This window comes from Myodes glareolus, chromosome 5 (assembly GCF_982192425.1).
Source record: "Myodes glareolus chromosome 5, mMyoGla1.1, whole genome shotgun sequence".
Taxonomy (NCBI): Eukaryota; Metazoa; Chordata; class Mammalia; order Rodentia; family Cricetidae; genus Myodes; species Myodes glareolus.
In genome coordinates this window covers 7,002,870-7,017,099 of record NC_142030.1, presented here as the reverse complement: position 1 = coordinate 7,017,099, position 14,230 = coordinate 7,002,870, and the positions used below count along the sequence as shown (strand labels likewise).

Below are 14,230 nucleotides of genomic sequence, written 5' to 3'. Positions count from 1 at the left end.
GCACGTGCATGCAGAAAACCCACATTCATGCTCACACAATAAAATAAATAAATCTTTTTAAAAGGTGGTTTTGAAAATTCTTCAGATGGTTTGGCTTTAAGAGGAGACAAGTTGAGATAAGGAAAGTGACCTTTTTGGGAGGCTTGCAACATTTCCTAAGTAAATGCCCAAATGCATGCTGTATGCCCACACAAATCCTCTAAGGCACCTTCTCACAGAACTTCCTTCAAAAGACAGCGCTGCATTAACCACACTAAAATCCAGTATTTAAGTTCAAAGAAGCAGTTGTCTTTATAGGAATCCAAATATCACCTAATAGGTTAAAGGTATTGTTGTCACGTATAGTCTGCTGAAAGAGTGGTGTGTGGTTAGCGTTTCCTGCCTGTCTGTGTTGTATTACAGAGGAATTTATTGTGTTCTGCCTCTGTTCTCTGAGGTTTCTGTCCTGCCCAGTTCCCACAGTCATTAAGTCCCAAAGAAATCACACAGAGGTCTACATTAGTTATAAACTGACTGGCCTAGTAGCTCAGACTTCTTCTTAACTCTTATAACTTATATTAGCCCATTATTCTTGTCTTGGCTCGGTACCTTATTCAGCGAGGCAGTCACATCTTGCTTCTTCTATGTCTGGATCATAACTGCGTACTACACCCTCTTTCCAGAATTCTCCTGTTCTCATTGCCTCACCTCTACTTCCTGCCTGGCTACTGGCCAATCAACTTTTATTTTAAATATAATTGACAGGATACAGACCATTGTCCCACCGCATACCTTTAGTAATTACTCACTAATATGTGGATTTCTTTTTTTGAAAAAGAAGTTTTTGAACATATATTCATATATATGTTGTTTTGTCTATATGTTTGGTGTTGTAGAATAGAATGATTAAGTATGTAAAGATGTGTGACATTTGTTTGTGTTGCAGAATAATTGTTTAACTATGGAAAGATATGTTACTATTTCACCTTGCCTGCCTAAAGTACCTGATTTGGTCTAATAAAAATCTGAACATCTTATAACTAGGCAAAGAAGGGATAGGAGGGATAGCTTCAAATTAAACATAGCTCTCAACCAGGCCTATAGAGCATAAAGCTTGTCTCTCACAACCCAAGCAGGGTGGTGTCAGCCACCAACACAAAGCTATGTGGCAAGTTTAAGGTTTGACTCACAAAGTCAGAGAATGTTACAGGTCCATAGTGAAGCAGGTTCAGACAGAAGAAACCTGTAAATAGTTTTCAGTGTGTTTAGATGTTTAAGGAAGAAAAGAAAATGGATACAGATTATCATAGGAAAAATAGTTTAAAAATAATAAAGTCTTTAAAGACAGAGTAAAGTAATATAAAGAAAAAAGCCACATAATGATACGAAATGCACAGGTAGTCTGGACGCTGTATGGTGTTGTATTGACTTCAAATGTTTTGAATGTTTATGACAGCTGTTGAGAGACATGGGATTGTAAAAGGGACTGCTTGATACTTTAGAGATGTCTTAACTTTAAAATGAAGGTCAGAAAATGTATTGCATAGGGGGAGAGGTGGTAATTTTATTTCCATAGAAAACAAAAGGTTGTGGATTACTTCAAGGTTAAAAGAGATCAGGTTTGATCAGAGGAGACCTCCTGAAAGTCTTGGCTACAGACATAAAGAAATAAACCAGGAAAAACTATAAGACAGGTCACATATATTCTGACCCCTCTACATGAGAAATGTTACAACTAGTTTTCCCACGACTTGACCATTATCTCAATTTTCTCAGGGTCTCCTAGGATGCTGTCACCCCAGAGAACAGGAAGTAGTCCACAGAATACATTCCCAACTGTGCTCCCCAACTCTGCAGTATGCTGTGGTTTTCGGGAATGCTCCCTGTCTACTGAAAAAGGAAGTTTCCTTGAGGAAGAGTGAGGATAACCCTTCTTTGTAACATGGGGGGGGCCTGTTTGTCGGGGGTTTTTGTCCTGCCCAGCCCCCCAGCTGTTTAGTCCCAGAGAAAAATCACACAAAGATTTCTGTAAGTTATAAAGCTGATTGGCCCATTAGGTCAGGCTTCTTACTGGCTAACTCTCACATCTTGATTAACCCATTTTCCTGATCTATTTTAGCCATGTGGCTCAGTACCTTTTTCAGTGGGGCAGCTCACATCCTGCTGCTTCAGTGATCTGGGCAGGAGTGCGAAGAATCAACTTCCTCCTCCCCAGAATTCTCCTGCTCTCCTTGCATCATTTCCACTTCCTGTCTGGTTTCCCCACCTACACCTCCTGCCTGTCCAATCAGCGTTTATTTAAAACATGATTGACAGAATACAGACAATTCTCCCGCACCACTTCTTAGTGGTAATAAGGACAGTTAGAAGATGTCCTTAGAGATTATGCTGGTTGTAAGTTCTCCTCCAAGATCCATGACTTCACAAGCCCTGGGTAGTTGACTTGGTTTCCAATCCCAGGCATGGTCTCCCTCTTGTTGAGTGAGTATTTGATCTAATTAGTAACCAAGAACTGTGGTTACTGGTAGGGAATGTGTGCCACTACTATACCTTTATGATTATTCTACCATGCTGGTCACTGTTGTGGTTTGTAAACATCACAGTCAGACACTGTTAGTTGTTTCTCTCCTTTGAAAGCTGGCACGGAACATTCTGGTTTCATGAAACTAGGCCCCAAGAAGGACATATTCATGTCGGATTTGGTTTGGTTCCTGTAGGTCCCAGGTCCAAAGTGTATGGTGTCTTCAGTAATAAAGACCTACCTTTACTTACAGGAGGCAGCCAAGGGTAACAGAAATAACCTGTAATGCTTGGGAGTCCTTGGGAAACCCTGACCAACTCAAAAGAAGGCTTTTCATGCTTACAATGTTGTTGGGTTTTTGTTGTTGTTGTTGTTGTTAGATGGTCTATGGCTGTTGGTTGGCACATTGTTAGCCCAGATGGAAAAAATCATTTAAAATGTATATTTACATATAAACTTATATGTATTATAGGGGTTTTAAGAGATATACCACATAGTCCAGGCTGGCCTTTACCATGTGACAATCCTTCTGCCTTAGCATTACAAATGCTGGGATTTGGGGGTATATACCACTCTGCCTTCTTTTTGAGTCATTTGAAATATGTGCCTTACTAACCAGGCATGAGGATCAGAAGAAAGGCCCTATGACTTCTTGCTGTCTTCATGTATGCCCTCTTTCATGCAAGTGGATGAGTCCAGCCTCTCATGGGGGCACAGAGTTGCACAGTTGTGGTTAAAACAGAATATGGAATAAGGAATGGAATAAGGGCTTGAGAATGATGCATACTTATTTCTGTGTGCTTGTGGACCTCTGAAGGGGGTTGTTTTAAAGTCCTCTGCAAATGCTGCTGGGTTAGCCAATCTGCTCTCCAGAGCACACAGCAGCTTACATGCACAGGCTGCTGTCCTCTGCCCAGGCCAGAGAATGAGACCTATATGAGGTTCGTTTTGTAGGAGGCTTTCTCTTCACAAATCAGAAATCCCACTACACACATTGCTATCCCTCTCCATAACTGGCCAGGAGAAGCATTGGGATGAGCTATTACATAAAGGCCACTGTTGTCTTCGCAGTGTCTGTGTGATGATGCCCCAGATCAGAATTCTAAAATAGTTTGGGCAATCTTGTAACATAAAACATGGTTCAGAAAACCAAAGATTTAATCTTATTTATAGAAAGATGGTTGGCTAGGAGGGGTTGGCATGGGGAGAGCAGCTTAGGACCATCATGAATCATTTTAAAAGTGCCAGGCAAGTGAAGACATCTTCTGGAATTCACTCTGACTGACGCTGAATTCTTCTACTAAGCAAATACGTGATGAGTTGATAAAAAAAAAAAAAGAAAAAAAAAAGAGGAAAGAGATGAAGGTCCTGGACACCAACAACAGATAGAATACAGAAAATCAAAAGCGTGCTTTCTATCTGACTCAAAATAAAGGTACCCTTAAACTTGTAAAAGACAACATTTTTATTTGAATGATATGACAGAGCTGTCACCGGAGTGCTACCTGCTATAAAGAAGGCACAAGAATTATCACCTTTATTAGAGCAGTGGCACCAGGCTTCAGCCATACATTTCTAACTTCTGTCCCTCTGCAGAGACAATTTTCTTTTCTTAAATAAACTGTCATGCTCCTGTTAATATATTGTTGACTCTCTCAAGCCCTGAGAATACTGCTGATATAAACCATGTATATGTTAGATTGGTAATAGTATCTTTAGTGTAACTGACGAGAACAAATGTGTTTCCCTCATGGCTGTGCTAATGTGATAAAGGAAAATTGGCTGTTCATCAGTTTTTGGGCTGGGTAAAGACAGTAGAGATGGAACCACGTTCTTTTTTTATGCATTAATACCACCGGGAACTTTTCGCGAGTTATATTTCATGTAGCCTGCATGTTGTGCAAAGGCGCTGTAAAACATGAGATAATGCTACAAATAACAAACTGGAAGAGCCTGTATCTTTCATAATGATAACAGTCAAACACCAAATAATAGTAGCAGGCAGAGAAAAATGGGATGCAAGGAAAATAAAAAAAAGTGCGTTCCTACTATTCAGTAGAGAGAAATAGACATGGGCTCATGAGGATCCGGGGTATGACTTTAGGTCAATTTCAGCTTTGTTTGAAATAGAATCTCTTACAACCTCAGGTCAGTATATTTCAGAAAGACCTCATTAAAATTAAATTGGCTAGAAGGAAGAATATCAATGTTGCGTAAGTTTTTTTTTTTTTTTGAAGTAAGACATATTACCAAGTAGTTGTGGCATTGACCCCTAGATTCTTGAGTTTTGTTTTTGAGTAGGAGACTCTGGAAAAAAATTCCTATAGAAAGAATTCACATACTAATGTAAAGGCTTTTCCTTACTTCATTTTTTTTCACATCCCTTTCAATAGAGATATGGTTGAAATAGTTTGGGAGGGATAACCGGTTGGGGAGGTGGAGTTTTAGGGGAGGGAATTAGGTGGGCTTGATCAAAATACATTATCTGCATGTATGAAAATCTATGCAGTGATTTACAATCAGTTTTAGACTATGCCAGACTCACGGCAATGTGAACCCTGTAAAGACATTGTCCGTATGCCCTGATCTCACATGTGTGCTGGACATTGCATTGTTTACTGCTGAAGTCCTACACCAGACTAGCGTATCTGGTTTATCAATGAACATACAGTGGTCCTAACCCTAACCTCATTATCTTTCAAACTCCATACTGAAATAACATTCCCAAGGTTATACTTCATTAAAGTATTAATGTCAGCCTTTTAATTGCTTAATAGTAAGCGCCCATCTTCCCCTCTCTGTCAGCCTGTCTCTTCTCTCAGTCCTTTCTCCTTCCATGGGAATTGGTTTAATGGTTTGAATGTCCTTTACAGTCAGAAGCGCTTCAACAGAAAGACTATTTGTAGGTATTATCATTGGTGGCTAAATAACTGTTTGTTTATTCTGAGTTAGTGTGTAATCATCAAAGATTGTATATAACCACAGCCTATGAGGTGTTGGCTACAGAGTGATGACTGATAGGTGATTAAGATATCATATCATATCTTACCATACAATATATCCACCTTTTCAGTTTGTACCCCAGTAGTCATCAAATTGTAACCAGTGGGTCTTTTCTGGCTGATGACTTGACTTTGGGATTCATGTTCAATGGGCACTCAGGGTTATTTGTTTATATGCTGTCAGTGGCTACTTTGCTAGAGCTACGTTAAAACTGATGGCGTGGAAAGGACTATTTAGCCACCACACCAAATGCTTTAAGTTGCAATATTCTCCAGGTATGTATTGGAAAAGTTTACTCTCCTAGGATGTAGATAACTGTTAGATTGCTCGACTGATCAGAATTGAATGTGACCGGCAAAGCAAATTTTTATGTAATTTTATAACGGGAAAATATGTTTAAAAATTATCAGCTGGACTCCAATACCCAAAGAAATGAATGCTTATAGTAAGCATTTTGCACTAGTAATGTGGGTGATATTCACACACACACACACGCACACACATACACACACACACATCTTTGGTATATTTGGGTTTAAATATCATCCCCCTTTTGAATTAATTTATTTTCAGCTATGACCATGATGGCATTAGCATTTAAAAACATTTTCCAGGATACTCATGGGGTTTGCATGGTTCTGTCCCATGAAAACACTGGAATACATCATCACAGCATAACAATTTCACTGTATAGTTTCATATCTGGGTCTGTAACATGCGGAGATGATATTGTTTTGCTATTAAAATGATTCCAATATTTCCACTTGAAGGAAGTTAAGAAAGAGTAAAATGATTTGGAAAAAAGGGCCAGAAAGCTGCTGGCATGCTGTTAGTACCACGTAAAAGTTTACTCACTTGATGATGGTGATCATTCTTACAGGTCCATCACACTGAAATCAGCTTCTTTGTGAATGGTTTGGATGAGAACAATATAACATTTGATACAAGAACTCTGCGTGATTCAATTACAGACTCTGCCTTCAGTGCAATACAAATAGGACAGAGCTTTAATGGTAAGATTTTGTCTTTAGAATTCTATTATTTTTGGCCAATTATAGGTCCTGGCTTTAAATAGTAAACAAGTCTTCGTGATATATTTAGATGTATTCAATTCCCAGGGACTCTATAATACATTTCCACCAGTGCATCGTCATTTAGGAGAATGGAAATTTAGCCTTTGATGCCAGCTGCCTGGGATCAGAGCTTCGGCACTGTGGTTCCTTCTTGGGGGACAGCTATTCCGCACCTCTCTCCTGGTTGCAGTTGGCACACCTGCCCAGTCTCTGCTTACCACCATACCGTTCTGACCCTTAGCTGGTCTCCTCTGGGTGGTTTTCATTTATTTCACTGTAAGTATAGTTGTCATCAGATTTAGATCCATCTCGCTCACGGTAAGCTCCATATCAAGATCCTGAATTCCACCCGCAAAGATCTTTCTTCTAGGAAGGCCACAGTTACAGACTCCACATGAACATATATATTGGGGGAGACTTTAAAATGAAAGTTTATCTACTCTTATCTCTTTGGAAAACAAGATCCAGTTGTATGGTTCAGTCAGGTAGTCACTCACCTGGTATACAGTACAGGGACCTGAGGATCGATACCACAAACCACAGTAAAAAAAATAATTTATGCTTGGTGTCCCGAGTCTGAATTCCCAAACCAAAATAACAGCTAGATAAATAAAACTTACTGGCCAACCTGTCTGACTGATTCACTGGACTGGATACAGGAGCAGTGAGAGACCCTGCCTCAAAAAGTAAGGTGGAGAGTTACTAAGGAAGACACCAGGTGTCGAACTTTGGCATTCGCCCGCAAGCATGCATAGTGTAAGTCCATTCGCCAACTTGATGTTCACATACAATAAAAGAACAATGTATAAAATTTATTTTCTTTTTGACTCACTGAATTTTAATAAGGTTGTTGCTAAATGAGAGCCATACCACATTTTCTAGAAACCGAGGCATATGAACAACATTGGCTCGCGCTATATCTATTTCCCACATTTATTGAAACATATAGATTAAATGATGGCTCACACTATAAAGTGAGAAGAGTAAAAATCCAAATAAAATTTGTCTTGAAATACCTAACACTGTTGCCTTCAAAATACTTGAACTTTAAACTGGAGAATTTTGTAACGCAGGCTTATTATTAGAAAGTCCAAATGACAGGGAACTCTATAAACTAGGAAGTTTGTTACACATTTCCATCCCCAGAGACATTAATTGAACTCTTCATACTCTCCTAGATTTTTTTTTAATCCACACTGAGGTTTATGGTTACAAATATAATTCTTTCCCCAAAGGGAAATTCTAACACATATGCTTTCACTAAGCCCTCTAAAAATAGAACCATCCCCTCCAAATGTTTAAGACCCAAGCTTTCTGTCAATATCCTTTTCCATTGCATCAGACTGCTTCATTTATGGGGTCTATGTCTCATGCCGCTTTATAAGTGCAACACACTTCTTAAACAAGAAAATCTGCAATAAGATTTTATATAATTTCAAATGTTTCCAAATTATCAGAAAACCATTTGGTGGAAAATAATATATTAGTACATATATATCAATATCCAGATTTTCATCTGATATATGTATATCTAAATTCATATGCATATATTATATATACATGTATATATTTGAATAATTATCTAATTATATAATTCCTTGATAATCTGTACTCTGGTGTTAATCTCCCTAGAGGCAAACTGAATCTCAGCACTTACTGAGCAGGTAAAGCTGCTAATACCTCGTGGTTATACAAACTTTAAGATGCTATTGTGGCTGCTGCCGCCGCTGCTGGTGATGGTGGTATCTTACAATGACTTTATAAGGCTAAATGAGGCAATGGTATATAAAGTATTAGTATTACCAATTCTCAAGCATCCTGCATACAGTAGCTGCCTAGTAAAGTTCTTAATTGTCAAATGAGCAAATACAACTCAAAGCACCATGTATAGCATATACTAAATTATTTTAGTAAATAAAGCTATCATTAATGTTGCTACAATTAGTTTCTCAGATAAATCCTTGGAAGTTGAAGGGCTTGGTTGAAGTATATGGCTGTTTTATATTTTAATGAGCAACATAAAGGTTGCTCTAATGCATAGCAACAGAAAGTTGTGAATACCTTACTGAAAGGGTATTGTTGCCTTAAACACTTGTGTGTGCGCATGTACATTTGTGTGTGTGTGTGTGTGTCTGTGTGTGTGTGTTTCATACTCCTAAGGATTCTAAGTAAAAAACACTGTTGGGTGTTGGTGCAGAGTGTGCCAGTCTTTGCTGAGGTTGACACCTTGACTGTTTTCATTTCATTTGTGGACTCCTTATTTATGTTATGTATCCAAACATACATATTTACCTGTAAAATTCATTAATATGCCTAAGAATATTATGCTGGATGTTTTCTCTGGTTTTTAGACAGCCTGCCAACTTGTTTTAAGCATGAAACTATTCCTTGAATATTTTTATTCATGTCAAAACATGCATACAAGATAAAATGTAAGTATTAGGGCTATGACTTGATAATGTGTTGCTTGAAGATTTATTTTATTATTTAAAATGTGTGTGTTGGGGGTGAGTGTGTGCACTTGAGTGCAGGTGCTCACAGAGGTCAAAAAAGGGCATCAGATCGCTAGAAACTGGAGTTAATTAATGGGTGGCTGAGAGAAGTCGAATATGGGAATTGAACTTGAGTCCTCTGGAAGAGCCTTACCACTGTAAACCAATGAACCATCTCTCCAGCCCCTACTTGATGATTTTTTACAATTGTGTGCCCCTGTGTAGCTCTCATGTGAAAACATGTATAGAAGATTTTTATTGTCTCAAAGATCACCCCTTGGTAAATAGCACTAGGGTGTTGTGCACTGTATGAATGTCTGTACGGAATAGTTCAGGAGAGATTCCTGCAGCTCTCAATGCCTGTTCTCTGCTCCTGAAGAATTATGCAGATATGCAGTGAGTGCTCTTAACTTCCTGTCACTCGGCACCGTCTCTGTCAGATGTAGCCGTGTGTGTGATGTCGCTGCTAGCTTCAGGAAACCCCTCTACGGAGCCTCTCAACGGTAACACCGAGCATGGAGACACACGCACACCCTCACCACCTCCATTGCCCGGACACTGCCAAATGGCCTGTGGTGACTTTTCTGATGATTAATGGCACTGAGAAGTTTTCATGCACCGTGTTTGCCTTGTAAAAATGCTTTTCTATGAAGCACATACTCAGGATGGATTTTGGGGGCCAATTTTTGATTGGGTACTTTGTCTTTTTCTTATTAATTTGTAGAAATTCTGTGCTGTTTTGAATGTGAGTCTGACGGCTCTGACTGTCAGGCATTGTCTTCTAAGATACCGCTTATAGTTTTCTTTTCTTCAAGGGTTGTAGAAAGGGTTGCGGGCAGGCCTGCTTTTCATCCCGCCCGGCTCCTGCACGGCTAGCTTAGTCCCAGAAATAACAACACACAAATTGTATTCATTTAAGCACTGCCTGGCCCATTATCTCTAGAGAGTTAGTACTGACTAACTCTCATATCTTGATATTAACTCATTTCTAATAATCTGTAGCACCACGAGGTGGTGGCTTACCGGAAAAGATTCAGCATGTCTGACCTGGTGGCTGGCTCCATGGCTTCTGCCTCATAGCCCTCTTCCCAGCATTTTGTTCTGTTTACTCTGCCTACCTAATTTTCTGTCCTATCAAGGGGCCAAGGCAGTCTCTTTATTGACCAATGAAAATAACACAATAGACAGATAACCCTCCTCCATCATTTCCCTTTTTTCTGTTTAAACAAAAAAGAAAGGCTTTTATTTTAACATAGTAAAATTACATATAACAAAACAGTTATCAAGTAAGAATTACAGTCATAATATTTATAACTATATCTTTATCATAATAATGGAAAACTATAACTATGACTATCCATTCTTTAACTCCATTAAAGACTCCAGAAGGATATAATATTACCTAAGTAAACAAGAAGTAAGCAACTTTCAAAACTCTAGAAATGACAGAGACATCTCGCTGCCTGGACAGTCACCCAAAGTTCCTCTGTATCGTTGGGGCACCCATCTTTGGCCTTCAGGCCCATAATATCCAGAGACATTTCCATGAAGCAGGAAATTTCAAAGGCAGTTCAGTCATTATCTGCTATGTCCTGCAGAATGTCTCGCAGACTCTTTCATAAATCAGGAACCCCGAAAGATCATCTCACCTTTAGGCAAGTTTAGCAGTCCTCTCTCTGCGGGTTCTCTGTGTCCAGTTTATATAACAGTCCAGGCAAGAGCAGTTTCTTGCCCAAAATGGCTATCAAACTCCATAAGGAGCCTCTTTGATGCCCATCTTCCTCTTGAAGTAGATTGGTGCTGCCAGGAGCAGACGTGTCTCATTGTCATGAAAAGTTCTAAGTTATTAAAACATTAAATGCCATGTTTTGTAGTCTTTGAAAGATATGAATGTCTATCTGAAATATATCTATGCATTTCTAGAAAACCAGACTAGCATTACTATAAGCTTGACTATTATCGATGATTATCCATTAACAACCTATATTTTTAATTATACATTGTATTTTTATATGAACTACACAATCAAAATCAGAAATATATACATATATAACAAAATTGACCTTAAAATCCATACCAATGCAAATTATTCATATCTCTGACAAACAGTACCACCCCACTTTGGTAAAATATAATTTACAGATCCTTCTTTCATAGTTGACACTTTTTTGTTTTATTAATATACTTGACTCACTTTGAAGTCTTGAAGAATATATTCTCTATTTTATTCTGGAATCTTTGTTATTCTATACCTTTAATTCAGGTCTGTGTTCTGCCTAGAATAGATATATGGATGTAATATAACAGAGTGGCCAAGCTTCCTCTTGTCCCACCTAAACAGCTACAGTAAAATTCTTTTTAGCCATTTGATTGTCTCTATCACTCCACAATAACACCTCTGTAACAAGGAAAAATTCTGCATGTTTTAAGATAGATTGGCTTTCTAAATTCTGTCATCTGTTCCCATGACCCATACACACTTGACTCAAAGTGCTTAGTCTCAGTTATTATGATTTGAATTTTTATGCCTTCTTGGGTAAGTTTCCCAACTTTTCCTTTTTTTTCATGATTGTATTGCCGTTCATTTAAACATCAACAGTTGCTTTTCAGTTTTTGCTTAAACTCCACTGGAATCAAATTCACTAAGTGGGGGCTGGAGATATGGCTCGTGATTAAGAGTGCTTTTTGCTCTCCCAGAGGATGTGGATTTGTTCTCACACCCCCAAGAGATGAGTCACAGCCACCTGTCCGCAAATTCAGGAGATCCGATAGCCTCCACTGCCTTCTGCAGGCACCCACACATGTGAAACTCACACCCACACACACATGTGACTTATATTCACACACATGTGGCTTACACCCACATACATGTGACTCATACCCACACATGTCTGACTTACACCCACACATGTATGATTTACACCCATACACATGCACACATAAAGAAAAATAAAAGTAAAGCCTAAATCATCATGTCAGTTCAGAGAGACTGGAGATGAAAATACCATCAAGTACTCTAACCCATGGCAGTCATACTTTCTTCACTTCAGCAAAGGTTTGTTTCCTTAGAGAAAAGTTTTATTTATTAAGCTTATTTCCACCCGAGTATTTGAATTTATTTGTAGTTGCTATGTTTAGAAGAAAAGCTTTAGGTTTATAGAAAAGCCGAACTGGATGTGTAGAGCCCCCGTTTATCCTCTGCCGCCCTTTTTTATATGCCGGTTAACAGCTCCACTGCACGATTTTTGATTTTAAAATTTTTATCTGCTTTTGTGGTCTGATTCCAAATACTGTAAAACAATGACTAAATTTCCGAGGTTTTGTTTTCAACAATCAAGAATGAGTCCAAAACAATTTTATTCCATTGATCAAAAAGTTTAGTCTTGTTTAGTTTTTGATTTTTAGCTTATTATTTGTGCTTAATTTATGGTATATGAGACTTTTACATGAACTATATGAGATCATATATATTTAGGTTATAATGATTATTATATATTGAAAGAGTGATAAATGGCAACCAGAGTTTGGTGCAGCAGGGCAGGACATAATCCAGGCATTGAAGTAGAAAGAGCCTATGTTTGCTGTGGGAGTAGGCTATGCAACTGTGTTTGAGGCTAGCCTGGGCTGTATGTGGGACAGAGAACTCTTCCCTAGACTGTCCCTGACACATACAGTAGTTTTGATTATTAGCATCTTTGATTATGCAATTTCTTCCTGTGAAACAATGAGTTGGGTTGATGAAAATGGTTATTATAGAGAATATAAGTCTCATTAGTGCTGACTGCTTGTATGTGACAGGGTCCATTCACAGGAACATGAAAAATCTACAGGTGGCCTCCCTCCACCCAAAGAAATGTTACCCCCATCCCTCAGCAGCATCAACTGCCATTGAGTCCTCAGTTAGTGGTGAGGCGTCATGGAGCTCTCTCTTGTCTGCTGGAAATGTTCCCTCTCGTTGATCCTTTAGGAGTCTCCTGTGGGTGATCACATCCTCTGTGATCATGTGTGGAGTAGCCATGCACTGTCCGAGGCAGCCTTTACAGCTTGCCCCCATCATCTGCCTCTTACATTCCTTCGGCCTTCTCTTCCAAGATGTTCTGTAAGCACTTGGGGAGGAAGCGTTGATAATAGTGAGCAGTCATAATGGTCCATTCTTTACATTTTTGAACAGTTACGAGTCTCTGCATTAACCATTACTCTCTGGAAGCTTCTATAACCACGACTAAAAGCAACCCTAATCTATGATATAAACAAAAACATTTAGGAAGAACTTTGACAACAAGATGTGCCAGCAAGACATCAATAGATTCTCTACCAAGGAGAGCTATGGCTTCCTTAGCCAGGGATCTGATAAGACCAGACATGAATTCCCTTCTGTGGAGCAGGCTCAGTTCTAAACAAGAGGCCAGCTTGTTATCCTTATGAAGTTAGAAGGGAGGTGTAAGGTGTGTTGGGTGGAGTAGAGGGGAGCTGGAGGGAGTGGTTGGACAGTGGAGGTGCTTAAGTTACATTGTATACATATACAAATAAAAAGAATATCACTTCAGTTTGTAAATAGTCTTAGATCAAGCTAAACAAATGAAAAAGTAAATCCAGGAGTTTGTGTTTTTAGAAACGTGGCTTCAATAATTAGCTTATTGAAAAGAAAGCTCAGTATTCTACACGCACAAAGTTTTAATAACACGTTTAAATCTTGTGAGCCTTATTTAGGTATTTAACCCTCAGTAATGTTTCTAAGTCTTTCCTCAGTAAGTGCTGCTGAGAGTGTTTGTTAGCACTGTGAATCTGTCTGCTTTGCACCGCGGGGCTAAAATGCCTTGACTCTGTTCTACTTCAGTGCACTAAATGCAGAATTGAAGCTTCAAAGGGCCATTGTAATCTGAAAATGATATTTATTTTTAGACTCTGTGAAAAGGATTTTTCACCTATGATTATAACACAAGAAATGGAAAATGATTTCTCACAAATATCTATTTTTTATTACATTTTACACTCATATTATGGGTATTTAGGAGCTGTGAGAAGGAAAGGATGCTTTTAATTCCCAGCCTTGTTCCCTCAGCCTACAGATATGGCGGTACCTACTGTATCTCTTCTCTAATTAGAGATGGCATGTAGACTGGCTCATTACTTCTGCTTAATGAGCCAGGCTCCCTGCCACC

At 38.8% G+C, this 14,230-nt stretch overlaps 1 protein-coding gene across 1 annotated transcript in view; it reads left to right on the top strand.

Moving 5' to 3' along the window:
• The window catches only part of Ush2a (usherin), a 683,507-nt gene that overhangs the window by 53,477 nt on the left and 615,800 nt on the right, over nt 1-14,230 (top strand). The window contains 2 exon segments of the mRNA XM_087905997.1: nt 6,384-6,526; nt 12,687-12,744. Of these exon segments, the coding sequence (XP_087762123.1) occupies nt 6,384-6,526; nt 12,687-12,744 (201 nt within the window).